This window comes from Anopheles ziemanni, chromosome 2 (assembly GCF_943734765.1).
Source record: "Anopheles ziemanni chromosome 2, idAnoZiCoDA_A2_x.2, whole genome shotgun sequence".
In the NCBI taxonomy this organism is placed as follows: domain Eukaryota; kingdom Metazoa; phylum Arthropoda; class Insecta; order Diptera; family Culicidae; genus Anopheles; species Anopheles ziemanni.
In genome coordinates, this window is record NC_080705.1 from 87358295 (window position 1) to 87380572 (window position 22278).

Genomic DNA, 22278 nt, shown 5'->3' on the forward strand with positions numbered 1-22278 from the left:
AGGTGATGTTAGTGTCCCGTCGACCGTTCGTCCACACACGCGCGCCTCGTCGGCTTAGCGCCTGCGTCTTGCGTACGACTTCTGACTCGCCTCAATTTGTAAACCGCCGGGCCACGCTACGCAACGTGTGTGCGCCACTATTGTTTTGTGTCCCAGTCCCAGTCGTTGGCCCACAACCACAACAACAACACCAACAACACGGGTGTTGCGATGACAGCGTATCGGCGTGACCACGTTACCAGCAGTTGACGGTATTTGATTGCGGAACAGTACGTCGTCGGGCTGGTGGTGGATGTGGGATTGAAGCAGGCGAAGGTCCGCGTGTGTTTGCCGGGCTGATTGTCGGTCGGTGTGTTTGTGTGCCGCGAGCCGCGAGTGAAACCGCGTGCGCAATCAACGGTACCTCGTGACGTGCTGGGCGTGAGTGACTGGCCGGCTAAATCTGGTTAGAATTCCCTTTGCCAGCGTGAAAATGACCACGTCCTTATAGAACCGAACTTCGAAAAGAGGCTCAAAAAACTACACTGAAGGACATACTTATGACAGTTTGCAATCCTTAATCAAGTTGCCTTTAGAACACTCTATCTACTCTACGAACTCCTGTTGTGTGTGTTGTTAGTTTTCTTCCCTTACTTTCCCAGTGTGGCAATTTCGACTCCTCTTTAAAGTATGTATGTGTGCGGAAGTCCTTTTCGTGTCTGCCCAAGCAAAACATTCGAAATGCGTACAGATTCATGGAATGGACACAGTGTGGGGATGAGGGTGGTCACTCATCCTGCATGGGATTTGGGAGTCACTCACTGAAAGGACATTCGAAGGGGGCTGGTTGGAGGTGGCACATAAAACAATCAAGCCGAAAGCCAACGGCGACCTAATGCCCTCCTTGTGTTTCCACACGCTCGGCAAACGTTCACCAACACATCGTCGGAATGCGATGTTATTCCAAGTCGGTGCTAGAACATGTTTCCCATTTGTTCCTATCACAGGACTCTCGAACGACCACGGGAAGGATCGTGTTCAACGTCAAGGATGGTCGTACAGGAAGTACCCTGAGTACATTTCTCCCAAAAGGGGTGGCAAACGAGAGCCCGAACCCGAATCCTGGTGTTTCATTTCAGCCTGTTTTCGATGGGAGTGATAGTAGGAGAACCAGTTTGCCACCGGGAGAGCTGCTAGGTGAAAGCGAAGCAGAACCGCGAAAGAAGGTTCGCGAAATGAAAGCAATAATGTTCTGTAAGTTCGGTGGAATCAGGAAGAGAAAAGTGTCAAGTATTGCAAAACATCAATAGCTCGAACGGTATGTGCTTCTTTCGAGAGTGAAGTTTTATCAAATTATCGAAAACAATCATAAGAAGGATGCAACGAATCGTGCTATTAATGAATGTTTGTGGTTAGCGAACGAAACGGACAATATGAAATGGTGTTGAACATGTACGAAAGTGGTTTATTACATCCACTTTCTAGTTTAAAGTTCCCAAAGTTGCTGAATACGTATAAACGATGAAAATACAAACCTTTTTTCTGTAGTAAGGATGAGGATGTTCAATTTCAATGTTCTCTCTTGCTGGAAAATACTCTCCTTCTCAGCTGAACATCAAGCATGGATCCTTCGTGGTCGATTTTCCACGAGCAATAAGTGTTTATAACAAAAAAAAAACCACAAACTGGAACTCAAAGGACAAAATATATGAAGAAAAAAAAACAAACAACAACGTGATTGTGTGCGTGAATCGCAACACGCGGGAAAGGAAAGAGAGGAAGAATCAATGTTATCTACATCGGTGAAAAGTTCTTTGGGGTTCTGAATGACGGGGAGCCTCCATCGAATGCATTAGAACAAACACACACACACACACTCACGTGCGAGTCCTTTCAAAGTGGAGCTCTGTCGAGGCGTGCACGTGTATACTCGTACACAGTTGTAGTCCGACACATAGAACCCGTGGAAGGAAGTGCTTCGTCCTATAAAAGCTTCCTGTTCCGATGTGCTGGGTTGTGATCAGTTTCTTGTACACTTATTTCGATGAACGGTGGTAGTGGTTGTTACATTGTTGTTAAGTCCTGTTCGTGGTAGCTTGTGGCGGTCTTGCTACGTTTATTTTTTGTTTGATTGATTGATTGATTGTTTGTCAGTTGTTTTTTTGTCTCACGTTGGTCTAGTGTGTGAATGGTGATGGTCTTTATGAAGGTGATTAGTTGCTCTAGTACGGTAAACGGTTCGCTTCACGACTACAGCTGCTTGCTCTCTAAGACTATTTCTAATCACGATTGTGATAAGCGTGTGTAAGTCACAAAGATAAAGAGAGTGAGCGAGATTGGAAAGGAAAGAGAAGCGCCGGCTAACATAAATTGGGAGGTTCAAGTCGTTGGATTTGTGTCGTTCCGAAGCAAACACGTTGGTGCTCGACTCGGTCGGTGAGAGCAGGACGGTCTTATTCGTGAACGTCACGTGTATGTGTGGTCCTCACTCAAACCGTGGGTACCTCGCGGATCTCCATCTCGCGAGTTCGCGCGCGCGACCTCGCGTTTCTGGTTCTGACGGGTCGTCATTTCGAGTAACACAGTCCCCGGTGGAGCACAGTGCGAGTTCGTTCTCATTTTTCCTTCCAAGCAGGGTGGTTTGGTGTGTCCGTGTGTTCGTGCGTACTTCTCGGTTCGGGCGGATGTGTGCGATTTTCTTTACCACCCCAACCCACCCCGTTTTAGTAGCCCGCGCGAGATAGCAAGAAGTGCAGTGCACGTGAGCATTTTTAACTCACACCAAGGGGGAAAGAAATCCAAAGTGGAAAACTTTTAATTAATCAAGGACTAGGGCGGGAAAAAAACCCATAAAAACGTACAGATAAACATATTGTGATTATTTTCAACAGTTTGATATAATAAATCAGAGAGTAAAATTGCGAGTAAATCAGGAAAGAAAACTGGTGTTGTCCCGTGATCAAAGCAAACACCGAGCGTACCGAAACACTCAGCCTACTTCGAACGCTACAGCTGAACCAAAACTGCTCGTCTCTAGAAAGTGCTCGAAACGGTGCTCGAACGGTGTGTGTCAAAACAAAACGCGCTGGGCGGGAGAAGGATTCTGTGGGAAACTAGGTAGGATTCTGTAGGAAAACTCTTCCCCCGCGAGCATCGGAAAACCCGATGGTGTGAGTGCGTGTGTATGGGAAAGAGAGAGAGAGAAAGAAAGAAAGCGAGAGAGGGAGTGCGAGTGTGAGTGAGAATAGATTTGTCGGTCGGTATCGTGCGCGCGGTTCAGTTGAAGCTCGAGTGCAAAGGCACCAGTAAGCAATAGGCCGCGGCACGGTGTTAAAGGATATTTTTTTCAAAACACCCATCAGATTGGTCGGTTTCGGGAAAAGTCACCTTCTTTCGCATCCACGTTCGTTTGGGTACGCGAAAAAGTGAAAAGTGAAAACGTTGCACGCTAAGGGGAAAAAGGAAGCTTGCAGCAATTGTAAATTGTTGAGTTTTTCCCGGTCGTACTCGTCGTTCGCGAGCCCCGTCGAAGTGACCGCTCACCTGTCCGAAACACCTTTTTCTCAGCCGGCAGCTAAGCCGATCAGATGACACCGGTAAAGGGCTTTTGGGACTGGGAGTACTTCTAGACCAACGGCCAACAGCACCGAACTCCCCGAATTCCCCCATTTTCCGCTCGCGAAAGGAAAGAAAAGTATCCGCGAAAACGGAGCAGGCGTTGCGTGTGTGTGTGTGTCTGTGTACGAACGTGTGTCCTTCGAACAGGCCCAGCCGAATTTATCGTCCGTGTTGCGTTCGCCTTAAGCCACGCTCCGGGAAAGGTATATCTAAGGAAAGGGATGAAAATTAGCGAATAAGAAAACAAACCATCCTCGTGTGCTTACCGATTTGTGTTTGTATTGTTTTTTCTTCTTCTCACCTGCCCTCCCCCCCCAACAACGTTTAGCCGACCGAGGTTGTTACAGTGCGATGGATTATTCGGCCCCGTTGCTCGTCGATCATTCCGGTTGATTGCTGAAACAGTGCTGAATTGTGACGTCCCTGGCGCGTCCCTGTTGATGGTTCGGTTGTGAGCACGCGAATGCGTGTGTTTGTGTCGTGTGTGTTTTGTGTGCTTTGGCTGTGAGCCGGTGCGTATGTGTGTCGGTGAGCGTGCGTGCGTGCGTGCTGGAGAGGAATAGAAATCTCCCTCAACCTCCCCAACTGTAACCCGACGATTGTTGTCCTGCCCCGGAGTGTGAATGTGTCAGTGCCACCACCACCACCACGCACGGCACGCGACTTGAGAATCCACCCGATGTCCCCGAGGGTCCCTGAAGCGCCCCGTCAATGTGCCCGGTACTGCGGCCCCGTGAGGCGTGAGGGTGTGCAGCAAGCAAAAGAAAGCAATATCAAATCAAAAGCTCCACCAGCGGCAAACGTCTGCGATCTGAGATAAGTGAACGGGTCCGGGAAAGCCCCCGAGCGCGGAAGAAAGAAATATAACCGAAGGATAACCCTACGCAAGATTGAAACAAGTGTCCTAGCGCAAACGACGCGCAACCCCCGGAAAACAAGTGCAATACACCGAGAGCAAGTTGGAAAGGAAGCGAAGCAGTTACAAGTTACAAGCGAAAGCAAAAGCAAAAGCAAAAAAAAAATATCATAATTAAGGCACCCGTGTTGAAATAGTTCGTTAAGCGTTCGTTAAAGCCCCGCGCCCGTTTGGCGTTTGTTTGTTAGTAAGTTTTGAGGCCACTCGAAAAAGGTGCGAAAACGGCAGCAAAAATAGAGCTGCCCGTTGTGAAAGCGTCCGACGTCCCGCTGTTCTCGTGGACGCCGCAACAACAGCGCGGGCTACTGGCCACCGCGGAAGCATCACCAGCAGCAGCAGCAGCAGCAACAACGGCAGCAATCATGAGCGATCGGGATCGAGCGTCACCGACGTTGATCGAGACGGGATTAAAGACGCTGATAGGAGGGCGCGATAACAACTATCCGCTGATAAGCGGGACGAATGGTAAGTGTTGCTGGAAAGGCTCGTGCTCTTATTCCTACCAACAACGGAGCAGTGTGGGTCTCTGAATATAGCAGAAAAAATATGTTAAGAGTGATTAAGAAAAAACAAATAAGTGTACTGACTGAGGCTACTGGGCTGATAAGTGCGGGGAAGCAGCCACGATAGATAGGGATTGTTGCATTGCGGTGGTCATTCCTGAACTTTGTGAGGTTATGCGCTCCACGTGGGAATGCTCTTTGGTGTTTTGTGTCTCTCCTAATGGTTTGCAGAAGGCTTATTTATTATCGGGCGTCATAGCAAAGGTGTGAGAGTCGCGGTTCGAGGTTCAAATCCCACTGGTTCTCGTACAAAGCTAGTATCCAGAGAAGGCCATGCTAATATCTTAGTCGCATTTCTTGGTGCTCTTTAGTCGTGAAATTAAATTCAAATCATTCGGTGAAACGTTATACAAAAGTCGTAAAGACATTGATGTGGCTCCCGCTAATTTTACTTCTGGAAAAAAGCTCTACCAGATAATATAGATAATGTTTTGTCACTCTATTTGTTGCGTCTTTTTACCAGTTGAACGCTTGTTGCCTCTGAAGGCAGCGGAAGTGAAAGTGAAAAAGTTTAGTTTAGCAATTCGGAGTTCGGTTTATATTGTCAAAAAAGAGAACAATAATGACAGAGTTTAATCTTGGTTGGTTGTTTAAAAGTTTGTTTTTAAAAATTGTATCAAGCTGGAAACATTTATTCAATAATCAATCTACCAAAAACAATATATGAAATTTTTGGCAGGGGTAATCTATTCAATATTGCTGCCTTTGTAGTCTTGAAGACTCGGGAAGAGTTCTGGTAACGCACCCTTAAGAACTCAAGCATGAAGATGCGTGGTTCAAAGAATATTTATTCTATAATTAAAAGATTCTTTCAATATAACTTAAAACAAGCGGGAACCTCGACAAGCTAGAAGGAAATCGTAGCTCTTAGTTCCTTTCGTTCGGTTCTGAGAAAGTCTTGACTATCATAAACACAATAAACTAACTAACTTTCACCAAGCTTAAATTTATAACTGTACAAAGTGTAGAACATACTTTGAAACACAATCGACTAACCTCTTCGGTGCCATCAATGAACATTTGTTCCCATTTCCCGCTCCAGTTTGGGTGTAGTTTTTCTTTCTGCGTACAACGCCCGACACCGACCTGTTCAAACCGCAATTACGGATAGTACAACCGTTGAGGAAGGATGGATACACACCCCGTACGCATCCCCTTGGCCTCGATTAGCGGGCCATCGAGCGAACCGCCGGTCCTGTCCTCGGGGCAGGACATCCACCGAATTAAGGTTACCGTGGCAAACCGTCGGCCTCGCGTTGCCCGGGTTTTAGACCACCGTAAAAGGTGAGCCCGAGGAATCGATTTCGATCGATCCTGACGCAAGCCAGGGAGTCGTTTTTTTTTTCTTTCCTCTAGTCGAGTCGAGCCGAGTGGACACAAGTGCTTTTTGGAAGATTAATCAATTTTTGCAAATGAAAATTGAAATTTGATCAGTTGGAATGGGTGGAGGGGGATGACGGGGAAGGATGTGACACAACAAATTAGGATAGCTTTTGGGAGGATGATGCGGGTGCGTTATGTTCTAATTTGGGGGCGGCAAGAGCTTAAGCCGAGCGCCATCGAATGCATTTAGTGCTAAAGCATTTCGGATTGGAAATACTTTTTCAATTGGACAAAGGAGTTTTACCAAAAAATGTTGCTGCAACGACAAACTAATATTGCCATCTTTGTACGTAGATTCTGCTCAAACGAATCTGTGATAAATTTCCAATTGATTGGCAATCATTCGGAAATGATTATAAAGCTCCAGCGCTGGATTGAGATCTCGCCGCCACATTTTAAGACGCGCTCCAAATTGAAACGATACTAAAATAATAAATCAGCGCAATTGAAAGCCAAACGGTTCCATCGACGCCGCGCACAATCCGGAGCCGGAAAGTGGCTTGGTGGGTTAGGTTATCTTTATCCCGGTGGTTTAATGTTTCATCTTTTCCAAACTCCCCGGAGAAGAATGATTATTTTCTATCATTTTTAATGGACCCCATTTGCGCCCCGGGAAAATACCACACCCGGGGAAGCGAAAAAGATTCCTCAAGTACCGTCCGGGGTTGGCTTCGGCACGTTCGGATTAAACCGAGGGTGAAGAAAAGCGGAAAAGACTGCAAAATATCAACGAACTGCTTCCGCGAATCAATAAAAGTCGTCTTCTCCGTCGAAAGCCACCGTCTCAGCCGAGCGTTCAACAAGGGCTTGGGGGTTGGCCGCGACTCAAGGGCGCGAGGGCTTACTGTGGGATGACGTGGTGTGTTTGTTTTACGATCTCATCCCGGAGTGTCGATGTTGAGTGGCGAAGTCCCGAGCCTTCCGAGGGGACTCAAGCTGTAACAAGCTGTAAGAAAGTGGCTCCGAAAAAGGGGGTCGGGAGTGGGGAATAAAATGTCGGCAAAGTCACTGCCACGGTTGGAACGGGTGCCAAGGACGATGGAAAATCCTTCGCCCTAAGAGCGAGAGTGTATGTGTGTGTTGGAATGAGTGTTTTTTTTTTCGCAGAGTAAAATCTAGTAACAAGTCCAAACGAAACATCCCGTTGGGATCAATAACAACCCTCCTCTGCTGGAGTGAACCCTCCCGGATTATTTTTTCTTCTCAAGTATTCCATCCCCTAGAATAAACAGCCCCCGCGGATAGTCCGCGATATCAGTCGGGGAAATAAAGAAACGGAAAAACGGAAAAGAACATTCGAAGAAATCCCACAAAATCACCAATCGACTTGCCGCACCAGAAGTGCGAGTGGTGGAGGAGGAGGGGTGTGCTTATCCGAACGATGGCCAACCAACCGTCACAGGGTGACTCCAACCTCAATGGAAACTCCCCGCGGTGGTCAACTACCCCCCAGAATGAACCGGTTTGGACTATTCCGATAATTACCTGTCGTAATCGGTTTCGATAGACAGCCGAACGGACGGGCGGACGGACGACTCGACGGTGGGGAGAGGTGCGGCAGGATTTGTTGTGGGCGGAACTGAATGACCAGACTGGTGGCAGGGACCTGGGGGGAGGGTGGTGAAAATCGATTCTACGAAGCATCGATCGGTAACGAGTACACGATTCCATTCACGATTTCCAGAAGCAGCGCGACGGTTGACCCGTTTTTCTTGCCCGCCCTCTCCTTTGCCCCCTGGTCCCGGACACGGTGTGCAATACAGATGCACAATCGAAATGACACACTGTCATCCTGTGTTCGGTGGGATGTACCAGCTCGGACAATGTCGGTGTAATGTCGAAGCCGAGTGCGTTTGTTCACCGTTTTGTGTGTTCCGTGTTTTGTTCACCTGAGGGGAAAACCTCATCAGGGGGAAGGGGGAGGGGGCGAGGAAGTGATAGCGCTAATAAAGGGTTGTATGCGACAAAATCGCCCGCAGCTCGAGAAATCTCCCACCCTTCCCGGCGGGGGTGGGTCAGTCAGATGGGGGGATGCGTTATGCGAAAGTGTGAGAGAACACAGGGACATCACAGAAGTCAACATCATGCGGGGAACATAACGACCGGGAACGGGAGAACTAGAGCCGGTGGAGGTGCGCAAAAATAATGGATGTGTGGGAAAGCCACCAGGTTGACTTTAGGCACAGTGGGATGTTGTTAGGAGACCAGCTTGCAAGCATAACTTTTTGCGTCCTAAACTTAATTCTAAAGTCATTTTTTTAAATTACAACACATTTTGCATAAGGTTGTGTGAGGTAAACAAAATTAAGTTGATATATTTTATGGAAGGAGGAACCCTGTGTAGACTAAATCCAAGAGTTGGAGATAATTTTTAAAATTCATTAAAATTGAAAACGGCTTTTCCAGATCTCAAATAATAGTGACTTTTTTGCACAAGTTGGTTTTGTAGATGAGGCTTAACTAATGTTTTTTTTTACCATTCTTTTTCATTTTACCATTTTTAAAGATACCTTTTGCCAGTTTAGGATTATCTCATTATAGGATCAATTCCTGGACTTATTTTAATCAGGAATAAACAGTATAACAGTTTGGATGAACGCCAACGACTTTACCGCAATTTGGAGATAAATTTTAAAATTCATTAAAATTGAAAACGGCTTTTGCAGATCTGAAATCGTAACTTTTTTGTACAAGTTGAATTTGTAGATGACGCTTAGCTAATGTATTTTTTACCATTCCAATTAATTTTAAAATATACCCTTTTCTAGTTTAGAATAATCTTATTAAAGGGTCTATTGCCAAACTTATTTTAATCAGGATTAAACAGAACGACACTTTGGATGAACGCCAACGACTTTACCAAATTTGCTACGCAACTCGGTAAATCTCCGTGTATTTTATATTATGAGTTCCAAAGACGACATCGACTGTAGCATATGAAAATAATATGTGTCTTTCCTCCAACGGTCACTCACTCCGTACCGCAGTGCGTTTTCCCTCAGTCGGATGACATTTATGCACGTGCAGGTATCCGTCGGATGCGCTCTCGCATGGCCGGGCAACGCTAATAATGCGCAACGTGTGCGCCATCGCCCTCATATCTCCCTCCCCTTTCTTTTCCTCATCGTTATCATCATCATCATCATCATCATCATTGTGAGACCGGCCGTTCTGGCTGTCGGCACACTGTCTCCTGCTGGCGTATTCCCTCAGAAGAGGGCCACAAAACGGCCATTGCCAACGCCATCATCATCGGGTTAAGCGTAATTACTGTGCACTATCATTATGTCATTTTATTACACAGTCTCCCTCCGCCCCCCGCCACCCCAAAGGGAGCTCCCTCTCGGAAGGAAAAAATGCATCGGATAGCAGATACTCCGGCGCAATAGAAACGACCTCGTTGGCTAAGGGCTGCAACAATTCGCCGGGTGGTGTTTTTTTGTTGCCCACCCTTTTGTTGTGTTGGTGCTGCTCCGAACGAGCGAGCTCGTGATGATGACGGTCGCGTGCTGTGTAATTTCCACCCCAACGCCACCCTTCCACCAGCTTCCGTTGGAGTTTCCTTCTGGTCGATTTGTTTCGCAAACAGAAAACATCGGTCCGCCCGGCCCAAACCGGGGGAGGAGGCCCCGGTGTGTGGGGAGGGGGAAAGGTACGCGTGGGCGTTGGTTATTTTTATCGAAGAGAATTTTCTCATCGTCCCTCCCCCAACCCGCAGCACTCTGTCCCCGGTTCCGCCTCGTTCCGGTGGGGAAAATTCGTAAACATCGCTTAATGTTCCAGTGCACTATCAAATTTTCTTTTACAGTGTCCAATGCAATGGGTGTGGGGGGGGGGGGGGGGGTGAGGCAAATTTTTTTTTCTCTTGGTCCTCTTGCCCTCCGGTGGGCAAAAATCCCATTTGCTCCACTGCACTTCATCCGAAAATGGGGGGCCCAGAGGAGGCGTGTGTTTGCGTGCGTGCAAATGAGACACCCCCGGGTGGTGATGGTGGTGTGCAATTTTACGCTTTGTTTAACAATATCGCACCATCGACCAATCGAAAGGGAGGACGGGGTTGCGGGGGTGAGCATGGGAAAACCCAACCGTCGCTGTGGGTGGGTGTAAATTTGGGATTTGGGGTGTTTTCCGGAGGAAGGCGAAAAGAAACATCCAAACACAGTGGTTTTTAGCTCTCCGAACATGAGCACGCAGGTTTGGATAATACGTTGCGTGTGTTTTTTGTACTGGACTGTTTTACATTTTTCCAGCCTCCGGTTGAGAATTTCCCCCCACGGAGGGGAAAGAGGTTTGTTTGGTAAATTTATCCATCAAAAATCTGCCGCCAATTAGCGCCGAGGGAAACATTGTATTTAGGCCATTTGTTTTACGGTAAAAGATAAAAAAAATGTTTCTGTTAGTGTTTTCTACTTAAATGCCCAAACCAAGCTAGTCAGTTTTTCTCTCAAAAACATCGAATAAGTTGTTCCGCAAGCTAATTTCGCCCGAAACCGTTTTACGCTATCGTTGTACAATGTTGATGGACCAAACGGGCGGCGATCGGAAGAATTTTCAAGTAAGATTTAACGATGCACCAGCAGCAGCATCGTCGGTTGTTTATGAAGTGGGAAGATTGGAATTAGTTTTGGAAAAAGTCCAAACTGCTAACAGCGACGGGGGGGTCCCGTCCATCAGTGCAACCGTCCGTCGCACCGTGAGGGTAGTGAATTTTCAGAGCCGGAGATTATCTTTAGTGCGGGCTATTAGCAGCTGGTGTCAGTTTGAGCGTTATTTCGTGAACAAATGCCGCCCCGTGGATGTGTTGTTTTTGCAAAACGGTTATGCTAGCTGGCGTTTAAATGGGTGCAGTATTTGTTGGTCGTTAAAGTTGGGACGTGTTGTGGAAGCGATGCTGGCCACTGATCACTCCGGTGGTGCACCGAACGATGAGCGAGTTCCTGCTGTTCACACTCGAACAGGGGAAATTTATGGTTCACCCGAAAGTGTACAAAACTATTTTTAACTCCTTGAACTTGCAGAGCACATCAAGCAACATTTTGGTAGAATTTATGAGTTGAATACTTTTATATACTAATTTCTCGTTTCATGATGAAAGTGAGTGATGAAAGCAATTCATCTAAACAGGAGAAATAGAAAGTCAGTAATTGAAACTTGATACAATAACTGACAAACAATTGATTTAGTAAAAATAGGCCCTAGGAAAGACAAAATGGCCAATAAAACAACTTAAAATACTCATGAGTAAAATACCGAAGAACCTCGACTAATATCATATTCCAGTTTCATATTTATTATACCAAAATGTCTACTGATTTAGTTTTCATCAAATCTATTTGTCTTTGTTTAGTTTTATGTAATCCTCTAACTTTTATATGTTTTATCTAATCATCTAACTTTTGTATGTTTTATCTAATCATCTAACTTTGTTAAATTTTTATTTATTTAATCCTCACACCATCGTTATGGTTTCTGAATCTTCTTGATTAGTTTTATCTAAGCATCTAACTTTTGCATGTTTCATCTAATTATCTAACTTGTGCATGTTTTATCTAATCATCTAACCTTTGTATGTTTTACTTAATCATCTTTGTTAATTTTTTATTTATTTTATGCTTACACCATCGTAATGGTTGCTGAAAATTATGTATTTCATACACTAAGGAGAAATGAGTACAAGGCGATAAAATGAGCAGCACTTCCTAAACCGAGCACTGTCTGAGACGAGCACGGTTATGCCAATTGACCTCGTTTCAGGTTCCTGTTTCATTTTCCCTCAGCAGACTATCAGACCAGACAGACAGACTTTCTTCCAGACTGCTCCAAAGCGAGGTGTGGTAAGGAAAGCGAGACGTTCGACAGCCTTTCTTGTTGCACGCGCTGGTTTCCAACGATGGCTCTAGGCACAGTAATGGACACAATAATCGAATCGATTGTCAACGAAGCACTAGGATCGAATCATGGAATGCAAGCCGATGATTGGAAGAGAAACGTTTCAGGGTAGACAATTTGAAGGGTGCTCGAATGGAAGAAAGGCAATAGGACTAGGCTTCTCCAACTCTCCAACTGCGTCGGATTGGGGTTTGTTTGCTCGGTGGTGGGAATTGAGACTCGATTGGTTATCACCGAGATTTAAACACCGTTTCAGATTGACTCACTTTAGGATGTTCCCACGCGGAAAACCGATATCACCGCATGGTCTTCTGCTTTTTCGGACGAATTGTTGAAATATTTACGCTTCTGCAGCCGAGATCTAAACAAACATGGCTGACGCACGGCCCCCGTCGAAGCCGTTCAAAAACTGTTCGGGGCGATGGTGAATGGAGCTGGAACTTCGATCAGGGGCAGCAGATTGATACTTCTACTTCTATCGGTGGAGTAGTCTTTCGCGAGCTTGAAATAGTGGAGCGAACAAAGCAAAGGTCGCCGTGAGCTGATCTAGCGTGCGCGTTCCTTTCGGTTCCTTCGCAACGAGGTCGTCCTACGGGTTTTTCTTTTAACGACTCTCGGCGTGCAAGTGCCGAGATGGTGATATGATGGGGCACGTACGCGATCGGTTGCCTCGCCGCTTATCACTAACGATCCGTGCGCGCAAAACCGCGACCACCGAAGCAATGCGCAGTAGTGGAATAAATTAGAAGAATAAACAGTAAACAGTGCTGAACCGGAAAGTGGCAGCATTTATTGAATACCTTCTAAAAAAATATAAAAAAAAACATGAGAGTATGGATGTTTCTCCATGTTTAACTAAGAACGCGAACGACTTGATAATAAATGCAAAAAAGTGTTCGAGTGCTATTATTTCTATATGTTAAAAGTTATGCGAGTTAAGCGCTGGAGTTAGTTGACAATAGTATGGCTACATACATACCATAACTCCTTGGTATTTTTCCTCCTCCCTTGTCACACTGTCAGCAGTAAGATGCGAAACCCGTTGCCGCGTGCCAGTAGTTTACACCTCCTCGGGGCCCGGCCCGGCTCGGGCTGCGTCCTCCGGATGTGGCGAATGTTACTTAATAATAATTCCGCCGCACGACGTTCGCATGCGCTCCACCGAGATGCTGCGCAGTAACGGACAACGATTGCGCCATACCGCGACCGAGGGGCATGGTCCGGTACGCGAGGATGAAATTATTATCTCATCGTATCTCGTACACAAACAAACGCTCCTCAACGCGAGCTTCTGCTTTTTTCAACGCGGAGGTCCGCTTTTCGAAGCCCTTGAGTGGGGCATTCGCTCTGCATTTGGAGCGCGGATGTGTGAAAAAAGGATGTTGTTTTTCTGGGTTTCTTTCCACCGGTACCACGTGATTCTGCACTTGACACTGAAAGACACGATTGAAATTCCATTGGCGTTCGTGAGCGCGCGGGGGCGTGAATGTGAATGTGAGGCGCGCGAGCGGCCGCGAGACGTTTTACGATCGGAACGTAAACGTGTTTAACAGTCAAACGTGTTGTCGACCGTTCTACAGGCCTTGTGTGTGAGGGGGGGAAAAACCCGTCCAGAAGTCCCCAAAATACCCGTCCCGTGCTCCGTGGCGTGGCCTTACGTGGCGGACAGTTTGATGGGGTCGTTGGCGTTCCCGGTTTTTGGCGGGAGACGTCGGTTGCTGGCCGCGAAGTCGGCGCGTAGCAATAAACCAAACCGATTTTCATCGACCGATGTTTTTCCGTTGGCAAACCCACTCCCTCGGGGCGGACACTAATTAGAAGCAATTCGGCCACAAACGGGGCCGAAACGGGGTTCGCGTCGCAGATTGCGATGCATCTGATTTGGTGATTTATGGTGCAACAAAACATTGTGCCGAATGCGTTACCAGGGACCGCAGTTTAATTGTGTGTTGTGGGGAGAGGCCTTTGATTCGTTTCTTGTGGAATGGAACCGAGCGAGGACGATCTCGAGTTTAGTGTGACATTTAAAATTGAAAAAATCCCGCCTGGACACCTGTTGGATGATGGGGCAAGATTTTTAATCTTTATGCTATCATATTTTGACCGATCATTTCTGTCTGTCTCGGACCAACATGTACTTATGCCTCGCACAATTTTTCAAGCTGTCACAACCGTTTTATCCATACTGCGTTTATTACTTATTTAAGGTGTTCAGTTTCATGTTTACATTATTTTTTTTTTAATGGTTTAAATTACGTTGAGATCTTGATTTATGATCACCGTCCGTGTATATTTTTGATTAAAGTTAAGCTTTGCAAACATGTTTCTTAGGCATGAGAATAGGTTTTTAACTATATCTCACGTCTGGAAACTTCATACTTTTTTAATTAATTACGATTTTCTATCGTCATACATTGGTTTGTTTGTTTGCATTCAGTAATGACATATAAAGTCAACTCGCACGTATAAACAGTCACAACAGAGTTTCTTTTCAGAGAGCGTGGTGAGATGATTTTGATCTTTCTTTTCAACAACAAGAAAACTAATACCATATTTGTCGTTAAAAACAACAAATTTGCTTAGCTTTGGTATCTATGAACTTTTTGATATTTACAGAGCACGGCACCTATAAAATAAACAATAAAGATTTGTAGTTAAAAACCAAATATTTTCAACAGTTGGGGCATACAACTTTCCCAAAAATGTTTAACCGAGGTTGCTAGTATGTTATATTTTCCGAAATTGCTAATTTGAACACTTTCGGCGCTGAAGAGTTAACACATTTTGCGATGGCGAACTCCAACCGCGTTCGGGCACGGTACCAAAACTAACAACATTCCGGCCGTGTTTACTTTCGGCAGTTGGTTTGTCATTTAGCTTCCCTGCTGGTCTTTGATTATTTGATTAGATATTGATGCATTGGTGGGTTTTGCAGCGATGATGATGATGGCATCGAAAACCGGTCGCTCGATGTGAGTTTTATTGATCTAATTTCCAACGCAAACATCCCATGTTTATGAACCTACGAAAGTTGACTAGCTGCTAGTAGGATGTTAACAACTTTTGATCATGTGCTTGTCAGTCATCGGAAACGGTGGAAAGGAGTAAGTTGCGAGGACGATACTTCAATTTATGCTATTTTAATACAAAAGTTGATGAATAGTTTGAAATGGTTCACTTAACGAACAAGTACGCTTGTCATGCCGTTGAAAATAAACCAGTGGTAAAATAATGGAAGCAGCTATATTTATTTTACGTAATAGAATTTCCTGCCGTCACCGGTGGGATTCCCGTTTTTCATGACATTTTGCTTCGAAAGCGACACTTTGTGCGGGAAGTGAACCCGCGTACGGCCGGTACCTTCCGCAAACATTGGCCTCCCTTCTTCCCGGCGCGCTGAGGACAAAGTTAAATTGACTTAATAGTTTTTTCCCGTCGTTTGAAAATAGTCGTACAGCGAGATAGAGATCTTGCGAGAGGGATGGGGTTTGGGATTTTTTCTTCCTCCCCTCCTCGATCCCGCTATATAAATCTTCGCTACACAAATCCGTTACAACAGTCAACAAAGTAGGCGATGGTAGGAGGAAAAACGATTCTACCAGCGGTTGGCTCCGAGCTTCGCTTGGCGACGTTCAGGGAACGGACGCAAACAGTCTAGGAAGTCAGACTTACCCCATGATGGCGCACCTGCCCGAGGTCGTCCGTCCGGGAAAAAGGACGATACATTTGAGCACTCATTTCATCCTTATCTTGACACGAGTTAAGTTAACCAAACTTGTCCGCTTGCTTTCCCCCCATCCCGTTCGAGGGGTACTATCCCCATCTTCCTGTTCGAAATCAGGCGGAAGGCGTCGTCCCAGCTCGTGGTGTGGATTTTAACCGGTAAATAAAGGTAAACCCCTGGCACGGTAAACATTCCCTACGAATATGATGCGAACGATACAGAAACGGGCGAGATTGGAGTAAGGCCAAACGTAACTTTCTTAAGCAGCAGCAGCAGCACCGATAAGCACCGGGTCGAGGAAAATAGTTCAGGTGGAATTTTTAACGTCGTTCTGGATGGCGAAGGGGGAAATGTTCTGGAAGATTCTCTGCCTTTGACGGAGAAAGGCAATGGTTGGGATGGAGGGGGTTGGGATAATGATGGTTTGCTAATCGCATACGGGTACACGAACGAACGAAGACTCAACCATGATGGTAGCATTATGATGTTGCTACTAAATTCGCTCCTTCGCTTCCCTGGTACTTGGGCCACGTTGGTCTCGTTCCTTCCACCACGAGGTTGTTTCTTGCCACTCACCAGTAGTGATGGGTTCTCGAAACCACACCCACCGCCCGGAACCGCTTCCGAGCATCTTTAAACCGGCTCCGATTCCGGCATAGTAAAACTCACGATTCCGTCCGGAACCGTCCGGAGCCGTCCGGAGTAGTGATGAACCTATCGGGTTGGAGCGATCCGTAAGCGACCCGGAGCGGTTCGGGTCGTATTTCTGACTCCAACGACTCCGGGTCGACCAGTAGGTGCAGCTGCCCATGTGCGAGTTCGACCCGTTGGTTCGGGTCAACCCGAACTCGTTGCACCTACGGGTCGGAATCGATTCTTCGAGGGACGGACTCGATTCCGGGTTGATCCGTGAAAGGAATCGTAAGACTCATCACTAGTCCGGAACCGTCCGGAGCCGCCAGTCGGCAGCTGGAGCCGGCTCTGGACGGCTCCGAACGGCTCCGGACGGCTCCGGCTCCAATCGGTTACGGCTGCCGACTAGCGGCTACGGTAGGTTCCGGACGGTTCCTGACGGCTCCGGACGGCTCCGGACGGCTCCGGTTCCGGTCGGTTCCGGCTGCCGACTAGCGGCTCCGGACGGTTCCGGACGGCTCCGACGGCTCCGGACGGCTCCGACGGCTCCAACGGCTCCGGACGGCTCCGACGGCTCCGACGGCTCCGGCAGCCGACTAGCGGCTCCGGACGGTTCCGAGCCGCTTCCGATATTGGTGGAGTTATTCGGAAGCGGTTCCGATTTTTTGTCGAATTTACCCATCACTACTCGCCAGGGAATGTTATTGTGGGTTCAACCGACGCCACCGGAACCGGACGACCCCGTCCACCCCGGGGACGAATGATGGCATTCGTCCTTTTTCGATGAAAGATTGAACGAGCAAAAGGTAGTAGCTACGCTGTTGAGAACGCTATATGCAGCAGGAAGCAGGAGATGATGGCCTCCGAGCGCCAGTTTGTGAGCCCATCCCCCCCCGCCCCGGATGGTTTATTTATTCCTGTGGCTTGTCCGAAGCTGTGTCGACCATACCTTTTTCGTACCCTTCGAAAGCGATGGGCTCAACGGTAGGCTATATTTTTCCCCCTTAGACGCCTGCACTTGGAAAGCTCGTCCCCCCGGTTCTCGGCAGGGAAAGTCTCGAAAGCGAAAGTCAAGAAGGCACATGCCATGCATGCGTGCATAATGTTGCCCTTATTGTTCGCAAACGTAATACATCGACGGGTTCCCGGGGGCCGGTGGCTAGAATAGAAAGCGCTTCATTACGTTCCGGCTCCCACTTCACCCCCGCGCGAGACCGCTTCCCCCGAGATCGTGCGCTTTTCGATTCATTTTCTTTTCGCCCTTTCCGCGTCTTATCTTGGTGCACCGGTGGTTCTGGATGGGTCGAACATTCCACTCGGGGGGATGATCGAGTCCTCCGCCAGCGGACGTGGTCGTGAAAGGTCATCCAACCGTCGTCCGGGATCCGGCTCGGATCGAGCGCCCGATAAGGAACGAGGAAGGTCAGAAACAACGGGAGACTTCGAACTATACTTAACCTGAATATTGTTCGCCCCCCCGTGCCGGCAAACTTTTCCACCCTCGCACCCCTCAGGGAAAACCCGGTTCTTATTCACGAGCCTTTGGGAGTTATTGTTACGTTTCGAAACGAAAAATCAAACCCGAGAGAGAGAGTGAGAGAAAGAGTAATAAAAAAGGAGGATTGTTTGGGAAAACTAAAATCAAGGAAAGATAAAACGAAAAGCAGAAACACTCTATTACACCTGTACGCCTACGGTGTGCTGCATGCACGAATGCAATGACGGTGCACTCGGTGACCCCAGGGACGAGGTGAAACAGAACATCGTCGCGGGATTTGGGGATGTTATACTATTTCCTAGGGTTTTTTGCGCTTTGTATTTCGTCTCAGCCCAGGACGAAAGGCACATTATCCTTCCGATGCTCGTCACGAAGAAAGGAGGCCACAGCCTATGTACACAACGCTGGAACCCAAACTCGCAGGCGGTGGGAAAAAAATATCGAACCGAAAACGTACTCGCCGGTTTCTGTTTTCCCGATTTTTGTTTTTTTTCGTGAGTGACGTTTTTCCGGTGGCAAAACTGGGGTGCAATTCAAAGGAAATGTATTGTAACAAGGGAAGGTGATTTTTCATTCGACGGTGTTTTGCGGAAATCGTAGGTGCACAAAATGGCGAAACGAGCTTGCGAGAGGGAAAATAGGGACATTATGGAGGGTTTTAAAAAATACCCCAACTTTCCCCGTGAAGTACTTTTTTACGATTTCACAGCCAAGATGTTCAAAATAGTGTTTGTTAAAATTAAATGAGTAGAAAAAGCTCCATTAAAAATGTATTTATGATGATAAAGATGCCTTTGCAACATTGGATATTTTTTAAAGAGAACCCGCTTTAAACCCGTTTTAGAATAATTAATGAATGTTTTTCCTTGCTTTCCCTCTGTGAAGCAGGCGTCTTGCAAGGAATCAAATAGTGGGGGTGGAGGAGGAAAAAGAAAACCGTGACAAAGTTGTCACGACTGTTGGGCGGTGGAACAAAGTGAACAGCCAAAAACGGATTCGTCCTCACGGTATTGGTTTGTCCCTGGGCACCACTGTGACACATGACACGAATCTTTGTTTTATTTTTTTGTCACCGACGACGATTGCTCCTCGGCAACAACGGTGGTAACAACACACACAAACCCAACGGTGGCACTACCCCGGATGCCGCCAACACCAACGAGCCTGGGGTAGTGCGAGGACGAAGCGCTGTGATGAGTTGGGCGTGCTTGACGAGTCGAACGAGTCGAGAGGAGAGAGTAGAGGAACTGCAAAAAAAAAAGAAAAAAAAATACAGGAAAAAACAAAGAAAAAAAAACCCCAACCCAACAACGGACTAACACCGTTCCGTGCCGATGTGTTTCGAACGAAAGAAAAAATAGACGTCGACAGAAATCTCCTTTCGAACGGCTTTTGACTGACACATCGACATCGACACGAGGCCGAACGTGTGTATTGTCTCGATTTTTTCCTTCTGCTCCTGTGTAACGGGGGGAGGAAAAACAAAACAATCACCAAATAGGAAAAGAAGCGCCAAACTCACCGCTCAGGGTCCCGAGTTTTCCTTTGCCGGAAACCCGCTTCCCGGTCCCCCGAACCGAGGTCCCATGGACGAGTTTTTAATGGTAAATACAGATTTAAAATTAGCGAATGCAAGCTAATGTGAAAATTGTTACCATTGGTTTTTCGAGAACTTTCGGTCGGATTGGAAAGGAATCGATGCGAACGCCAACAGCCGATGCAGCCACCAAAATCGAACGAAGAAGTGTTGCTCTTCAGAAAAAAAAAAATACAAACACCAATAGAAGTCGTCGGTGTTTGGGTTCTGCGGTTCGTTCCTTGCCAAAGCGGAAGCAAGCCAATACGAGAGATGGGATGGTGGTGTCCCCTCGTGCCAAGGTGCTAATGAGCGTTTTATGAGAAAACATGTTGTCTACACTAATCGACATGAGGAATGTTGACAAAACACGCTCCAGGGCACGGAAATGGCGCTTCGGACGATTGTGGTTTCAACTTATGCTCGTATGGTGTTTTCTGTTGTTTCGTGCAACGAAGAAGTAACGTTTGTGTGACTGGGTTCTGTCCCCTTCTCTTTGATGTTATAAAATCTCTACTAGAAGAGACATTTGGGTGATAGAAATCTAGCATAATTGGTGCAACATTTAGTCTTAACCTAAGTATATCACTTGAATATCATATTATGGGGAAATATTTGAATCTTTGCTAGTCTCTCTGAATATGTCTCTGTAATAATTATGACAATATCTGCTATTGTAAGTTAATTTTAAAAGCAAAGAGTTTATAATAGTGGTTTTTATACGTTCAACCATATAGTGTGTGGTCAAAACTGGTTGAAAAGGTTAAGTTAAAATGGAGTAGTTTAATGCAATCCAATGTCAATAGACGTGCCTTCATCTAACGAGGGTTTTTCCACAAAAATGTTACTAAGCAGTTTCAAAATGTATGCTTTACTGTTTCACGACCAAGGGAAATATTTTTCCCATCTACAAAACTCGTTATTGTTTGTTCAACTATTATCAAAAAGATACTTTTGAAACGAAACATCAAAGAAAACATTATGTCAAAGGCTGAACTATCAAAATTAATTGCTCCAAAACCAAACCATTCGTGCGTTCAACCAACCACAACAACTTAGTATTTGGAAAGTTTATTAGACTTGATGAATTTATTATTTTCTTTTGGAAATGACTACGATCTTTTTTTTAGATTTTTCAGTATGTAATTTTTATCGGAAAGCAAATAAAATAAATTCCGATATAATAATTATACACGTCATTTATTTACTTTTATGGTTCATAAGGAAAAATATTTCCTATGAAATCCAAAAAACCTACACATACTGCTAGGTTTTTCTGATGATATTATCTTATTATTACCACAAATAGCTAAAATATTGTGTTTTTTGCCAATTTTAGTCTTGAATAGCTTATGGTACTGAAAGGGTAAATGGAGCTGCTAAGGAGAAGTGACTACTTGTTGATGAGAATTTTAAAACTAAATGCGATTACTGTGCATGCATTATGTTTCGATTGGTGCATGAACAAATAAAAGATGTTTTTCTCACTTTCCACAGGTTGATGAAATGTGTTTGCACTAAAGACTGGCGAAACTATTCATATGTTTTTTCCCGTTTCTTGAAGAACGTTTAGCTACTCTCGTTCTTTATTTTTCCCCAATTCCGCTCTCACTGGGGCACGATATCACGTTTGTGTCACATCGTTTGTTGATTTAATTACACCTGTCAGCAACCCGCTACCCTCTCCCGTCTTTTTGGGACTTGCATAATCACGATCAGTCCATTCAAAAACCCCCCTTCCGACCCGGTGGCGGACCATTGGTGACGTGCGGGATTCGGTGATAAATGATGAGATTCTTGAGATTTGTTACACGTCTTGCTCGCCCATCCAATCAGAAAGGGCGGGCCGTTCGCACAAATGCCCCCGGTGTAGTAACGGGGCCCGGAAGGCCCGGTCCCCATTTCGTCCGCTTTCGTCGGCAACGGCACAATAATGAACCAGCCAGCGTACGCCTTTTGCGATGACGCTCCGCTTTTACGAGTGCGTAAAAAGAAGCAATAGGGCTTGATTGAGGAATTCTTCTTCCCACTTGTTTGGTGCTCGGTGCAACGGGGCGAGATGCCCGCCCGTTGGGTGTGAGATAAATGTATCATGGGGACACACACACAAGTGTTCGTTGTTTGGCGGAAAGTGTGCGGCATGCTGCGGAAGGAGCAGGGAGTTGTTGTTCAATCAATTTTTAGTATCGTCTAATGGAAGAATTGGAATGCCCTTCGAAGATGGTGGACAACATTTCACGGTCGGAAGGGGGGGTGAGGTGGGTGATTGTCTTATTTGAGTACGCTTCCGGGGTGTTCGTGTGACATGGTTACGGTTTACTTTGGTCGTGCCTAAAATATGGATTCACATGAATCTAATTTAGTTATGGACTGCAAAAAATTTCCCTCCTTCGGGAAGATCCTTTGAACACAAGAAAAACTCATAATTACTGTAGTATTTTCTTTAAAATGCTCACCATTTAAAATCGTCTTCAACAACGACCTTTGAAAATGCAATCA

At 46.2% G+C, this 22278-nt stretch overlaps 1 protein-coding gene across 1 annotated transcript in view; it reads left to right on the forward strand.

Annotated features, from left to right (window-relative positions):
• The first annotated feature begins 4868 nt into the window (after positions 1-4868).
• The window catches only part of LOC131283138 (thyrotroph embryonic factor), a 121738-nt gene continuing 104328 nt past the window's right edge, over positions 4869-22278 (forward strand). The window contains exon 1 of the mRNA XM_058312713.1: positions 4869-4978. Coding sequence (XP_058168696.1) covers positions 4876-4978 — 103 coding nt within the window. The 5' untranslated portion in view covers positions 4869-4875. The remainder of the gene's footprint in view (positions 4979-22278) is intronic.